The 15,872-nt window shown below is 35.1% G+C and overlaps 1 protein-coding gene across 1 annotated transcript in view; it reads left to right on the forward strand.

The window, feature by feature from the left end:
- Positions 1 to 1,236: 1,236 nt before the first annotated feature.
- The window catches only part of LOC149818720 (cyclin-dependent kinase D-2-like), a 29,496-nt gene continuing 14,860 nt past the window's right edge, over positions 1,237 to 15,872 (forward strand). Inside the window, exon 1 of the mRNA XM_089984408.1 lies at positions 1,237 to 1,699. Within this exon, the coding sequence (XP_089840534.1) occupies positions 1,577 to 1,699 (123 nt within the window). The 5' untranslated portion in view covers positions 1,237 to 1,576. The remainder of the gene's footprint in view (positions 1,700 to 15,872) is intronic.

Raw genomic sequence — 15,872 nt, forward strand, 5'->3', positions numbered from 1 at the left:
TATAATTTTAGACATGAGATAATTTTGGAAAATTGTAAGGTATTTCATAAAACACATCATTTTTGTCATACTTAAAGTCATTTTCAGTATATAGTAACCTGGCTTGGAATGAAATATTGTTCATTCTTTTTCCAACTATAAAGAATGGAGTTGCTAAAACCATCCTGCTGTGAATAGAGTTGAAATGTGGTCGTAGGGATGCCAATTCTATTGTCAATGCAGTGTTTTGGCAATACCATTGCTTCTATGTAGTTAGAGAGTAGCAACACACCTCCAATTCCAGGCTCCCAAACGGAACCAGAATGGAAAACAATTTTTCCTAAAAAATAACAGGACTTTTTAAAAAAAATGAGACGCAATCATGCTGACATTTTATGCAAGGTCAGAGCATAAAAAACAAAACATATATTATTATCTGTTTTTTTTAAAGGGGATGATTTTGGTTTATCTGGGGAGGGGCAGATTTTGCGAATCCTGCTTTTTTTTTTGGGACGCACAATAATGTTTTAAGGTTTTATTTCAATAAAAAATACATCTTTAACAATAACATTAAAATATAAAAAAATAGTTTTTTATTGATTAAAAAATTAAAAATTTCATGTCCCCATTAAGGGTGGCAATTTCTGACACGACCCGCCAACCCGCCTCTTAGGCGGGTTCGGGTTGGGCTTAAGCCAACCCGTTTAATAAACGGGTCGACCCGTTTATTAAACAGGTCGGGTTCGGGTTGGGGGTATGCCAACCCGCCAACCCGGCTGACCGGTTTAATAAACGGGTTAGGCGGGTGGGTCAACCCGCCAACCCGACCCGCCAACCCGTCAACCCGACCCGCCAACCTGCCTACCTGCCAACCCGATCCGTCGACCTGCCAACCTGAAAACCCGTTTACTCGACCCAACCCATTTATTAAATGGGTTGGCGGGTCGTGTCGGGTTACCCGTTTATTAAACGGGTCGGGTTCGTGTTTGCCACAGTCGACCCGTTTAATAAACGGGTCGGGTTCGGGTTGAGGTATGCTGACACGCCAACCCGACCCCATTGCCACCCCTAGTCCCCATGTTCTATTTTCTAAAAAAAAATTGAACTTGCGAGTCGAACTCGCGTCACGCGTCCTTGTACCACGTATCTTTGTGGCCTAAGAATCGAGAAGAGAGAAAAACCTAAAAAAAATACAAAAATAAAAAATAAAAAGACGCATCGCGGAGGCAAGGATTGCCGCCGCTGCCCATCCCGAGGCTCACCTAAATTGAGCGAGCAGTAGAGAGAGGAGTGAGCGGCAAGAATAAGAAGACGACGACGGCGAGGTTTCCGATCGCAATCTCCTTCGCGAAATTTTCTGCGTCTGCACGAATCCAAATTCGTGGGGTCTGAGGTTTTTTTCCATTCATTCATTCTTCTTCTTTATGCAAAGAATCAGAGCTGCGGTGGTCGAAAGAATGTTAGGAAAGAAGCGGAGGGGAGGGCTCCGTTGCCGAATGCTGTGATGGAACGGTACGAGTTATCTCTCTGAGACGACGAGCGCCGAGAGGAAGCTATTGCTCCCGTTCGCAGATTGCGCCTCTTCATCGTGCTTGTCATGGATTCTGTGGATTCTATCGCCGATCATCTGTTGTCTGGGAGGGATACGGACCGATACGTCAAAGGGGACAACATCGGAGAGGGTACTTACGGTGTCGTCTACAAAGCCCTAGACAGGAAGGTACGCTCGCCCGAATCGGCCGGCTTCTTCCATTTTGCTTCTGTCTTTTCGGTTGATTGGTCTGCTTATTTATAGTTTTTATGCTTTTTGTCGATTCTCGTTTTTTTTTTTGGCACCTGGGAGATGTTTGTGGCTGGAATTTAGTGTTGAACTGTTCCTAAAACCATCTGCAAGTTTTGCTTTTATGATTTGGTTCGTGCTCCTCATGTATCATGACATCCAATTGTGGGTTTATCGTTGGCATTGCATTGATTAGTGGGTTTTCGAGTTATACGGAATTAAGTGTTTTTGTTCTGCATATCATGATGCCAGGTATGAAACGCTTGTAAATCCATTTATTATATTATTCTATGTTGTTACTTCTTTTTGGTGGGGTTGTTGGGCAGTGGAGATTTTGTTGGTGGAAGCAAGCCACTGCTGCATCGTTTTGTAGATGCTTCCATTCACATCAGAAGCTGCATTCTTGTAGAGTAGTGGTTATATAATGCAGATTGTTTGCCAGGAAGAACAGGAGAAGATAAAAATGCATGATGTTGGCTGTGTGTTGAACAGAGATGCCTAAAGTAATCAAAGAATTGGATTAGTTAGATGGGTCTAGAAATAGCTCACTCTTAAAACTAGCGAATGTCGAGTGTCATTTTAGATGGTTTGTATGGAGTTCATGAAAACTTTAGGTATCACTAATGTGGTGTGAAGGGTATGTCCTATGTCACCTGGGTGCAGGTACGGAGGGTACGACTGGAATCATAGACTCAACATCCATATAAGAAACAAAACTAAAGAAGAATTGCCTATGACTCTATGCTATAAACTAAGCTCCATCAGATTAATGTAATATACATGAACAAATTGGAAACCTATCACATTGGCGCAGAGTACTATATAAACAAAGACAAGAAACCGATTAGAAAAAAAAAGTAGAGATACAGAAATTACACACACTTGCACATACACACTACACGCAGCACACACAGAGGCTCTACATTCATATATACACTACGCACACACTCGTTCACACAGAACACATACATATTGGGTTCTTTTGGTCCTGAGTGTTATCTACATATTGATTGGACCATTAAATGGATAATATGGATTAAGACAAGTTCAAAACTCAGTTGACCCATACCTCAAAGTATCCAAGTATCAGTGCAGGTACGACAAGTTTCGTACCTACCCATGTTACATAGGTCAGTGTGGGTTCCATTAACGAGTCATAGAGGGATGCCAAAATGGATTTTTTGTCCTTTCCCCTAGATGAAACAGTCTTGACCTCTATATTGGTGGTTCTCATAACCTTCCAAAAATTTCATTAGGATGTCTCTTCCTTTATCACTTGTAATTCTGTTCTGAAGGTGATCCATTATTAGATTTTACTTTGATTGAACACACAAACCAGGAAAAAGTAGTATCATTAGTCACATGGATAAGTTATTAAAAGTGTCTTTGTTGGGATATTGAAACTGTTAAGATTAATGTATCCTTTTTGTATATATATATATATATATATATATATATATATATATATATATATAAAGTCAACCAAAGTTGACTCTCTTCTAGTCTTTGGGAACTAAGCCCAACAACTAGTCTTTCTAGCCGTTGGATTAGGTCCTCCCTTTCCTCTATCTCTTCCTTTCTTTTCTCTCTATATATATGGAGACCGGAGAGTGTGTGCATATTATGGTTGAGAGAGTGATGGTAGTTTTAGGTATTTTTTGAGTGTTTGAGTGTATTTTGTAGTGAGGTCTTTATGTATTTTTTTTGTATTTTTAATGTTCATTATTAATGAAACCATTCATTCACAATATTTGTATTATATTTATTTTGATGTGTCTTGTTTGTATATTGTGGATGAGAGAGTGATGGGTAGTTCTAGGTATTTTTTGAGTGTTTGAGTGTATTTTGCAGTGAGGTCTTTATGTATTTTTCTTTTGTATTTTTAATGTTCATTATTAATGAAATCATTCATTCACAATATTTGTATTATATTTATTTTAATGTGTCTTGTTTGTGTCCAAATGCTTTTTGGTTTGGCATTTGGATTTTGGTTTGGAGTATCTTGGTTTCCGCACCATTTCGTGACATGGTATCAGAGCTAAGACATCTTGGTCTTGTTATCTTGTTTGAGTTTGTGCTTCAAAAGAAAATTTTGAATTGATGTAGAACTTGGACTCATGGTTCTCACATTCCAGTATGCATTTCTTGACTTGAGAAGTATCTATGATAAATTTTCAAAATTTGTTTTTGGTATTTTGTGTTAAAAAATTGAATGTGTTTTTTAAATTATAATTTCTTTTTAAAATCTCCTTTTAAATGAGTTATTGGCTCTTGCATGAGCATGTTAATGCAAAATATATTTTGGGTATGTTAGTATCTTTATGATTATTCGTGCATGTTCCTATTATATATTAAAAATTATGTTCTAAGTATGTGGTTTCTTAAGTATTCAAAATACTATGATTATATGTTTTTCATGCTTGCATTTTGTTGCATGAACGAGTTGAGCCTTCTTGTGTATGACCTCTTATGGGTTTTGTTTGATGGCTTGTCTAGGATTGGACAAAATGAACAAACAAAACGGAATACAACATTGGTTTTGTTCGTTCCGTTCTTTTTGTTCCAAGTCCAACAAATGACTGTTGTTTGATGGGGGAAGAATGAAGAAAAAGAAGAAACCCTAATCAATGAAAAAAAAACTAATCAAGAAGAAGCCCTAATCAAGAAGAAAACCCTAATCAATAAAATCAAACAAAAACCTAATCTATGAAAATCAAACAAAAACCCCTAATCTAAGAAAACCCTTGTTAATATATATATATATATATATATATATATAAACCGAAATACCCATCAGGGGTATTTTGGTCTTTTCACTGTAATAGGCATCAACCCATTAGAGGCTGACCACCTTTTTATTTTTTGTATTTTTTTACCTTTTTTTTGGATTGATGGGGCAGCTCCAACTAGCTTTTGGGAGCAACCCAACAACTACTTTGAGCTGCTCCCTTGTGACCCCTTGTATTATAAAGAGGCCTTCAAGGCCTTTGTATTCTTAACTCTCTTGAGAGGTTTTTCCTATGCAATAACAAGAATATTTTGACCCTTGTGAGGGTGGTGTGGCTTATTCAATCATGTGTTATTCTTGATTGAAGTGTGTTCTTGCAAGTCCATAAGTGACGTCGTTTGGAGTTAATCAATTTCATTACATGGTATCAAAGCTTTGGTGCTCTTGAAACATTATTCCAATAGTATCAAGAGAATGATCGTGATAGTATCAAGAGGAGGATCGTGAGCTTTGTGAAACAATGAATTGTTGATCGTTGCATCGGGAAGCGCACTATTAAAGAGTCTCTCCAACAAATCTTGTATTATCTTTCTTTCTCTCTGTCTTTCTCATTCTCTCTCTTTCTTCTCCTTATTGGAAAGAAATGGAGAATGAAAGAGAAGTAATTGTCTCTATTCCTGTGTGACTCAATGATACAAGCTATACGATGTAGGCATCCATAGTGAAGCACAAAGTATGGGAAAAGGGTGTATAGGGTTTGGTTGATGATAGCGAAAGAGAGCCTAAATTCATTCTTACCAAAATTGAGAATTGAAAAGAAGTTGCTCTTCAAGGAGAAGAAATGTCTAAAGCCGTCTCCGATTATGAAAAGAAATGAAAAAGTGTAGGATGGGCAATTCCGAGATAATTGGATGGCTCATTAATAGTGTGGACATCCACAAGTGCTCTAGCTTAGCGAAATTTGATTTCGCTAGTGATGCATGAAAATATCTTAAAGATATGTATAGTCTTAAAGATATATGCAATGTTCAAAACAAAGTAAGGACTATGACTTAAGGAGAGATGAGCATTAGAGAATATTACAATGCACTCTCTCTCTCTCTCTTTTGGGATGAATTGGCTTTTCTAGAGCCAAAATGACATTGTCCCCAAGATGTAGAACTCCGTGAAAAACAAATTAAAATGGAGCATTTCTACCAATTCGTTAACGGGCTTAGACCCGAATTTGAAGAAACCAAGTCGGCTCTCCTTCGTAGAAGAGGTGTACCAACCATAGTCGAAACTCTTGAAGAGTTAACTATGGAAGAAAATAGATTGAAGAAACCATCTGCCTCAAAAGATGAAGAATCCTTGCTTGCTATGTTAAAGCCCGGTAATCACACTAGGAGTTATAAACCTCCTCACTTTGTGAAAAATGAAAATGGAAGAAACTCAAATAACTATGAAAGAAGCGACAAAAGAAGTGATCATAAATACAAAAAGGGTGGCAAAATCATATGCTATCATTGTTATGAACCGGGACACATCAAGCCATTTTGTACCAAAAGAAGGAAAGAAGATCATAGAAATGATAAAAGGGTTGCTTCGGTGGGAACATCCTTTAAAAAAATGATGTAGATGACTCCAAATGCATCGGTTCACTATCTTTAGCTCAACTAATGGAGACACTACAACCAATGTTCAAAACTCAAGCTTCTTCCTTCTTGGGAGCGCGGTCGTATCCACAAGTGGTGACTCTAGTAAGACTTCTTGGATCTTTGACTCTGGTGCCTCTTTTTATATGACTCCAAATGAGTCCATATTATCTGAATGTCATACTAACCCAAATAATTCTTATGTTTTAACAGTTGACGGAATATCTTTAAAAATCAAAAGTTTTGAGGTTTTTAAAAAATAACCAATCTTTCACATACCAAATATTAGAGTAGTACCAAAATTAAATTTAAATCTTTTATCGGTTTCTCAAATTATGGATCATGGATGTAAAGTCTTGTTTTCATCTAATGATTGTTTAATACATGATCTCTAGTCTGAGAAGCCGATTGGGCGAGGCCATAGAAGAGGAGATCTCTATATAATGGACAATCTTGAGTTATCAAAATATATATTTTGTAATTTTGTGTATAAGAAATATATAAAAAATTGACACAAAAGACTAGGACATCCTAGTATGTCCAAATTACACTTGTTTTCATTTCTTACAAGTTATAAAGAAAGATATTTTGTTTGTGAAGATTGCATTCTTGGTAAAATGAAGTCTTTATCCTTTGGGCTAAGACATTTGATATCTAAAAATTCATTTGAGTTAGTGCATTCAGATGTGTGTGGACCGACTCCAGTGGTATCCAAAGGAGGTGTATCTTATTATGTGTTGTTTGTAGATGACTATAATAGACACTCTTGGATATTTTTTCTTAAACAAAAATCAGAAGTATTTGATTGTTTTAAAAAATTTCATTGCTATACAAAGACTCAATTTAAAACTAATATTCAAATCTTTAAAGCCGATTCCAGGAGAAAATTTGTGTCAAAAGAGTTCGAAATTTACCTTGCTCTACATGATATTATTCATAAAAAATCTTGTTCATACACTCCTCAACAAAATGGACTAGCCGAAAGTAAGCATAGACATATTATTGAGACCACTAGAACACTTCTTGTATCAAGAAATATTTTAAAAGGTTTTTGGGCCGAAGTCGCCCTTACGACAGTTTATTTGATAAACAAAATGCCTTAAAAAAACATTGAAAATGCCTCTCATATTGAAAAATTACTTAAAACATCCCCAAATTATAAAAGGTTAATAGTCTTTGGATGTAAATGTTTTGTCCTTACTATTAAAAATGACAAACTTTCCCTAAAAGCAATCCCTCATGTTTTTTTATGCTATGACAAAAATCAAAAGGGATATAAATGTTATGACATTGAAAAAAATAAATTATATGTTTTACGAAATGTTACCTTCAGTGTTGTGAAAAGCGTTGAGGCGTAGCGAGACGCTCCACCAAAATCTGAGGCGAGGCGTAAAGCGTAAGCCTAAAAGTTTTTTTTTAAAAACTTTAAAAAACTATAAAAAATATCTAAAATTATAACTAAATAAAAAATGCTTTATTGATGAAGCAACAACCAACAAGAAATAAAAAATCTTAAATAAATATTGAAAAAATATGAGATTAACATGTAAAAATAACATTAATGCAACAACTTGATCTATGCAAGTATCTAAGAAATAAAACATGAGCATTCATTAAATAAAAAATTAACGTTAATATCGAAATGCATATTAGCATTAACAATATCATGTCATAATTAGAAGATGCATTTTAGCATTAACCACCAAGTGTTAATATATATATATAGGGTTGTGATTGCATGTAATTGCATGACTTGATTTTGCCACTAAAAGGGTTTAACATCACATTATAGAAGAGATTATTGCTCCTACGAAATTGAATACATTGAACAAGTTGACACAATGATATTAATTTTCTGTGAAACGAAGCAACTAATCTCAATGACTTCATTAACGTGGTTGCTTTGAGTGTTGGTTGCTTTGAGTGTCTATTAGACTGCAAATTGGTGAACACCCTACTAAGGGTGTCAATGGATTGGGTATGACCCGATCCTGACCCATATTGGATCTTATAGGGCCAGGGTTTGGTTGCAAAGAAGGGATTCTGATTAATTATTCAGGTTGGACCCATGAGGTCCGATTATTATATGGGTTGGGTATGATTTATAAAATTTTATACCAAACCAGGTCTCACCGGAGTTTCGGTTAAGATTCTCAAACTTTCAATGTAAAATAATTAAAAATATTATTTTGTCAGGTATGTGTTGAGTTGTGGAGCCTGATTCAGAGTTTTTGCCCTTGCAGAAAGGGGGGTCTAGGGGCTCCCCTCGCGGGCGGGGGTCTCTGAGGATTTTTTTCCTGGGCTTATGTTTGAGACCCAGTTTCTTATGGATCAGACCCGATCTTAGAGATAATGACGAAGACACTCTATAATATCATCCATTGTGTGATTTTAGTGCATAGGAATTTTTACCTGAACATTGCGTATGTAAGTTCGACTCCACAATGGCTCAAAAACAAGATTGGAAAATCTCAGAACGGTAAGATTTTTAATGATGTTTCTTCCCAGTAGATGGTCGATTCTGAAATAAGTTGGGAAAGGCATGAAAATATACTACATATATTTTAGCTTTTGTTGAATAAGGCTCCAGTTAATTCAAGCAATAATCTACTAGAGAGAAGATGAATATGCACACTTGAAATAATAACAAGCCAACAGGATATAGACTTGTATATCTGCTTCTCTTCAAAATTTTAAAGAAGGGACTCTGTCAACACAAAGGAAGACTGCAAATCAAAGCCAAAAGGCTTCTCAATTATTACTTTGTTTCAACCTCTTCTAGTTTGAGCATTCTCAGCCAATGATGACACAACATCCAGAAGTGCCTCTTGTGGAACATATAGGTAAAATATCTGATTGGCTTCAGAGTGACCCTAGAAAGCAAAGAATAAACAAAATTCCAAAATTCGAGGCGTGTACGCCTTGGCTTGAGGCGCACCTCGCCTCGAGGCGTGCGCCTCAAGATGTATGAGGCGCACACCTCAGGGCTTTTGCGCTTTGTACATGCGCCTCAAGGCATAAAGCCCCTCGCCTTTAGGCGAGGCACGCTTTTTGCACCTTGAGGCGAGTTTTTAATAACACTGGTTACCTTTCTTGAAAACGAAATTGGTTTTAGCAAAGAAAAAATCCAAGAGAGTTGTGATTATTCATTTCTTTTTGGCCTTGTCAATGAACATGAAAGGTGTGAAAACATTCATGATCTGCATGAGAGTGAAAATGAAGACACTTATAATGCAAATGAGAATGTAAATGAGGCTCTTAATAATATAGACCTAACTCATAGTAACATGCAAACCTATACTCGATGCACCAAAGACTATCCACCATGTGTTTTAGAAAGATATTCCCAAAATCAAGATGTAGATTCTTCTAGTATTAGAAAATCCATAAGAATTTCAAAAGCCCTTAGTAGATTTGTATCTTATGATTCTTTTGAACCAATGTATAGATATGTCTAATGACCGTACACTTATATATAGAACTAACATCTTACCATGCGACTAAAAATCATCAAGTATGGATTAAGGTGATGAATGATGAATTAGAAGCCTTAGAAAAGGCAAAAACTTGGAAAATCCAAACATTACCTAAAGTAAGTAAAACTATAGGATGTAGATGGGTCTATAAGATAAAAACTAAATGGGATGAGATATTAGAAAAATATAAAGCTAGGCTAGTAGCCAAATGATACAATCAAGAATATGGGATAGACTATGATGAGACCTTTGCTTCAGTCGCTCGAATGACTACTGTTAGAACTCTTATTTCTATAGCATCAATTAAAAAATTGTCAATCTTTCAAATAAATGTAAAAAATGTTTTTTCGAATGGTAATCTGGATGAAGAGGTTTACATGGATCCTCTACTAGGTTTAAGTTTAACACATGAAAAAATCCTTCGATCACAAAAAGCCTTGTATGGTTTAAAACAAACTCTCAAAGTTTGGTATGATAGGTTCAGTAGTGTGTTGACACAACTTCATTTTAAATCTTATTATATTGACACTGCATTGTTTGTTAAGTCTTTCAATGCAGGAATGGTAATATTACTGTTTTACGTAGATGATATGATTATCACAGAAGGTGACAATCTGAGAGAAACTTGTGGTTATTTTTTGTCGTAAACTAAGTATACAACAAAGATCATAGAACGATCATGACTCTCAGAAGGAAAACAAGTTGATACTCCAGAGTTCATAAATGCGAAAATAAAGAAAGATGATGGAGAACCTCTGAAGGATCCAACTCCATACAGACAAATGATTGAAGCTTTGTTTTATCTCTCCATTACTTGTCGTGATATTTCTCATGCTATTCACTCTGTTAGTCAATTTCAGCATGCTCCCACTGCAGTACATATGCGTGCTGTAATGAGAATTATTAGATATATTAAGAATTCTATCAATTATGGATTATTTCTATCATCTTCTTCCTCATTAGCAATCATTGCATATTCTGATTCTGATTGGGGGGATATGAATGATAGACGCTCAACAACTGTTTTCTATGTTTTTGTAGGTGATTCTCTAATTTCATGGCAATGCAAGAAACAACAAAAGATGTCCCTTTCTTCCACTGAAACTAAGTATCATGCCATGACAACAACTACGTCTGAGTTAGTATGGTTGAGATAACTACTAGAGGATTTCGGAGTTTACATTGCAGAACCCTCAAGATTATGTTGTGACAACAAGAGTGCGGTATACATTACAAGCAATCATACATTCCATGAGATGACAAAACATATTGAAATGAATTGCCACTATGTTCGTGAAGAATTTTTGAGGAAGACCATCACATTGCCTTACGTTCCATCAAAGTATCAACTAGCATACTTCTTCACTAAAGCGCTTTTGTTACTTAGATTTCACTTCTTACTTGGCAAACTCTCGGTTGTTCCACCATGAGTTTGAGGGGGGGTGTTAAGATATATATATATATATATATATATATATATATATATATATATATATATATATATATATATATACACACACACACACACGCATGTAAACCAAAATACCCATAGGGGTATTTTGGTCTTTTCATTATAATAGGCGTCAACCCATTAGGGTCTGACCACCTTTTTATTTCACCTTTTTATTCTTTTTTATTTTCTGTATTTTTTACCTTTTTTTGGATTGATGGGGTTGCTCCCAACAGTCACAAATGTGACCATTGGGAGCAGCCCAACAAATACTTTGAGCTGCTCCCTTGTGACCCCTTGTATTATAAATAGGCTTTCAAGGCCTTTGTATTCTTAACTCTCTTGAGAGCTTTTTCCTATGCAATAACAAGAATATTTTGACCGTTGTGAGGGTGGTGTGACTTATTCAATCAAGTGTTATTCTTGATTGAAGTGTGCTCTTGCAAGTCCATAAGTGACATCTTTTGGAGTTAATCTATTTCATTACAACCCTCACATATGAAAACCTAAAAATGCCCTAAAAATAAATTTGATTCAAACCGTAATAAAAGAAGAAGAAGAAGAAGAAGAAGAAGAAGAACCACGCTGGCGACCTCATCCCTGGTGGCCTCACATCGCCTCTACAATAGCCTCATCCCCGGAGGCCTCACATCGCCTCACCATCCTCGAGTTGGCGGCCTCATTCTCGGTGTCGGCATCCCCCTGGCCGCAAAGGAGAGAGAGAGACCCCTACCCTCGACTTTGTTTTTTAAACATGTGTTCCTTGCATTCTGTTTTTTTTTTGTAACAAGGGGAGGAGTACTACAAAAATAACACCTTTTTAAGGATGCGGCGGGCGCCGTTCCGAGCGTCCACCACATCCAACGTTTGTTGAAATCACCGTCTCTTGCGTTCATTTCATCCCATTTTGGGCAGGGGACGGTGATTCAAACATACCCGTAGTGGACACTTGTTATACTTGTCCACTTGGATTTTTATTGGACACTTTTGTTCTTAATTAAAGGCTCTTGATTCATTGCATACTTGTCATTTATAAAATATTAATTTTTATATTGTACCCTCTTTGGTGTATGCCCTTAGTGGATTTTATGTACTCTTAGTGGCCTTTATGATCATCCCTTGGTGGATAGTTATGCCGTGTATCTTATATTATTTCTCATATATATCTTGCATTAGATTAATTTATCACTTACGTATATGCTTAAATGTGTTCCTATGTGTATTTTATGTCATCTTTCATAGCTTTTGTATAAGATTTATGGCTTTAAGTTATTAGATTATTGCATATGCATGAATTTTAATCTCTTTGTAAGCATCCATGATCAGTTATACTTGTGTATGCTCTTGGTTTTCTATATGGTTCTTTGAGAATCTCTATATATGTTTTGGCCCTTTTTAATGTTATATCTCATTGTTGTCTCATAGTAGACTTGTAATCTAGATTGAACTATCTCTGTATAGCTTGCTTATATTGGCTATGCCCATTGTTATTGATGTGTTCTTAATTGCCTTTGCTTACACAAGGTTTATGAAAAATTAGCAATTGACATCTTGTTTTGTATATGATTGCACCATATTCATTCTAAGTTTTCCATCTATCTTTATTGGATTTGATTTGAAACTTTGTTTTTTCAAATCGGTTCTTATATATGAACTCCCTTATTTGGAAATTTGTTTTCATGCGCTTATTTTGCCTTCTTATGACATTTGTTTTATCCATTATAAAATTTTATATGATACATCATTTCTTTTTGGCCTTGTTATTGGGTCTGAGTTAGTCGTTGAAGTGAGTTATGTGTACACCTCAAGTCATCTTATCATTCTGAATTATCAAGTTTATGAGTGTTGTGTTGACACTTGTCTTGGGTCTAATTGATCGTTTATTGGCCTCTGGTTCTATGCTTTTGTTGAACCAGAGATGTTTGATAGGGTGAGTTGTATGCACCTTGATTTTTGTTAGGTTAGATTGTTGGCTTATAGTTTGGCTCTAACTAATGGTTGTTTGACCTTTGGTTCTGTGAGTGTGTTGTATCACTCATTTGTATATTTGACCATTATTTATTATGATGAATGCTTATAATTATGTTTATCTGTGATGGCTATCTATTTTTGAAACCATGATATTTCAAAAGTTTGTAAAATTTAATAACCCTACTTGATTTGTAAATATTTTTTCTTGTCTTCTTGATGACGTTAGTTTGATTTCATTACAAGCTCTCTACGTCGTTGGTTTCTTCACTCATATATCTTATTTGGGCGTTAGTTTTTGTTAGACAAAAGATGTTGTTTATCAATGTGGTGAGTTATGTGCACCCATTAATGTTTGCAGTTTTACAATCATTTGTGGGGTGAGGTATGTGCACCTCTTGTGGTTGTAACTGGTGTTGCCAATTTCGATTACCTGTTTGTTGGTGCATGGTCACCGATTTGTTAATGATTGACATTTGTGTTTGATCTTTTGTTCTATGAGTTGATACACTTGAATTTTGAGGTTTTGAGTTGGAGGTTAAAGAGGTGGTTGCTCGTGGTGAGCAAATTGGTGTTGAGATGAAATCTAATTTATGTGGGATTTTTAAATCTCTCTATAAAATTTCAAAACTTTTATTACTCGTTTGCCCTTATATGAGAAATGTTTATTGATTGAAATATTTTCATGCATTGTTATGTGCATTGAATATGCTTTAATTGCATGTTGTATATATTGAGGATATTTAGATTTGTTCCATGTTGGTTGTCTTGCATATTTTACATCATGATATGCCTTGGTTGCATAGGTTGCTATATTTTGAATGTATTTATAGATATTGTTGAAAATTTATGATCAGTTTGCGAGTTAAAGTATCGCCTTTGTATCTATATTTATTGATATAGTTGTTCATCTATGTTTCCCATTGTTGCAAAATGTCATTTCTCTTGTTATGATTTGTACGTGGGATTTTGAATTTCCTCATTATTTTCGCTGTGCATTTGAATATGGCTATTCGTTTTGAAAAACCCTTTTCATGAATATTTTATTTTTCCTCATGTGGATTTAACTCCTTGCTGAGTTGACTTGTTGTTGTCTTTTAATCTTGTTCTTGATATTTAAGGATTCATATTTATGTGTTAAATATGACTACATGTTATATATATATGTTTTTGACTTTTTCAAAATTGTTTTTAAAAGCTTTTTTTATTATGAATAAAATTTTGTGCTTGAGATTATTATTAAAAACTTTTTGTCTTAACACTCATCTTTTTTAATATATATTGTATTTTGGTGTGTTTGGCCATCCTCTCTCCATAATATATAACTAATATAGTTAGTTTTTTGAAATCTTCTTATAATATATATGCATATAGTTGAGATGTTTATTCGCTCTATTTACAGGTTCTCAAGTATTGATGATATTAAAGATCCTAACGACCCTTTGTATAATAGCTCTTATGTTTGAAGATCAAGAGCACCCTTTAAGGAAGCAACAAATGGAAGAACTTGATGAAGTCATTGAAGATCTTTTGTGTAATGGGTTCTTTATTTGTATTTGCAAACTTATAGTGAGTCACCGTAAGTTTGAGGGGAGGTGTTAAGATTAATTTATCCTTTTTGTGTATATATAATATTTTATATATACGTACATATCTACATATATGTATATATATATAATATTTATAGAATATATGTGTATATATATTTATATAAATCTATATAAAGTCAACCAAAGTTGTCTCTCTTCTAGTTGTTGGACTAGGTTCGACGACTAGTCAAACTAGCCATTGGACCTAGTCCAACGGCTAGAGAGGACTCTCTCTTTCCAGTCTTTCCTCTATCTCTTCCTCTCCTCTCTTTTATCTCTATATATATGAGGAGTGTGTGTGCATATTGTGATTGAGAGAGTGATGGGTAGTTTTAGGTATTTTTTGAGTGTTTGAGTGTATTTTGTAGTGAGGTCTTTATGTATTTTTATTTTTAATGTTCATTATTAATGAAATCATTTATTCACAATATTTGTATTATATTTATTTTAATGCGTCTTGTTTGTATCCAAATGCTTTTTGGTTTGGCATTTGGATTTCGGTTTGGAGTATCTTGGTTTCTGCGCCATTTTGTGACAAACTAAGGATCCTTCAAAGGTTGTTTCTCTTTCTTCCCTCGGTTGCTGCATATAAACAGGTTGGTCTCAGTTTGGATGTGGGAACAGGGACCAAATCTTGCCTAATTAGATGTGCCTTAATTGCAAGCAGATTGAGACGAATGTGAAACCACTCTAACTGAATCCAAGTCCAAGTATGAAACTGAAATCTGTATCTGATTGAAATCCAAATTAGTTTGATTTGGTCTGAAATAAATTGATGTGTTTCACTATTATTTTAGTGTTTAAGTAATGACATGCACACTCTATCACAAATTTCAAAATGGACATTTGGTTACTAGACATTTTGCAAGTTTTATGTGTGCTAGGTTCAAACTCAATAATGCCTACTTTGTAATGCCCTATGAGAATCTGAGCAGATTTGTGAAGCTGATACAAATCCGATCAGATTATGTCCTGCAGTACCATATCCAATCCAATTGAGTAATATGATCAGGATTTTGCTTATCAAACTTGACCATATGGCCCAGGTTTATCCAGTTCTGACCCAAATCCATACCATTGACATCCCTAGTTGTAGAAGTTATCTGTTCTTTTAGAAATATGTCCAATAAGCAAGCCTTGTAACTATATATATAGTTTATTAGTTAATGTTTTATTGTAGTTATTCTTTCTTTTACTAGGGATATTTTAGTCATTGCTTTTTGGTCATTAACCTCATAAAGGGGGCTAACACTCATTTTTTTCTCTCT

Source organism: Nuphar pumila, chromosome 13, assembly GCF_984573655.1.
Source record: "Nuphar pumila chromosome 13, dmNupPumi1.hap1.1, whole genome shotgun sequence".
NCBI lineage: Eukaryota > Viridiplantae > Streptophyta > Magnoliopsida > Nymphaeales > Nymphaeaceae > Nuphar > Nuphar pumila.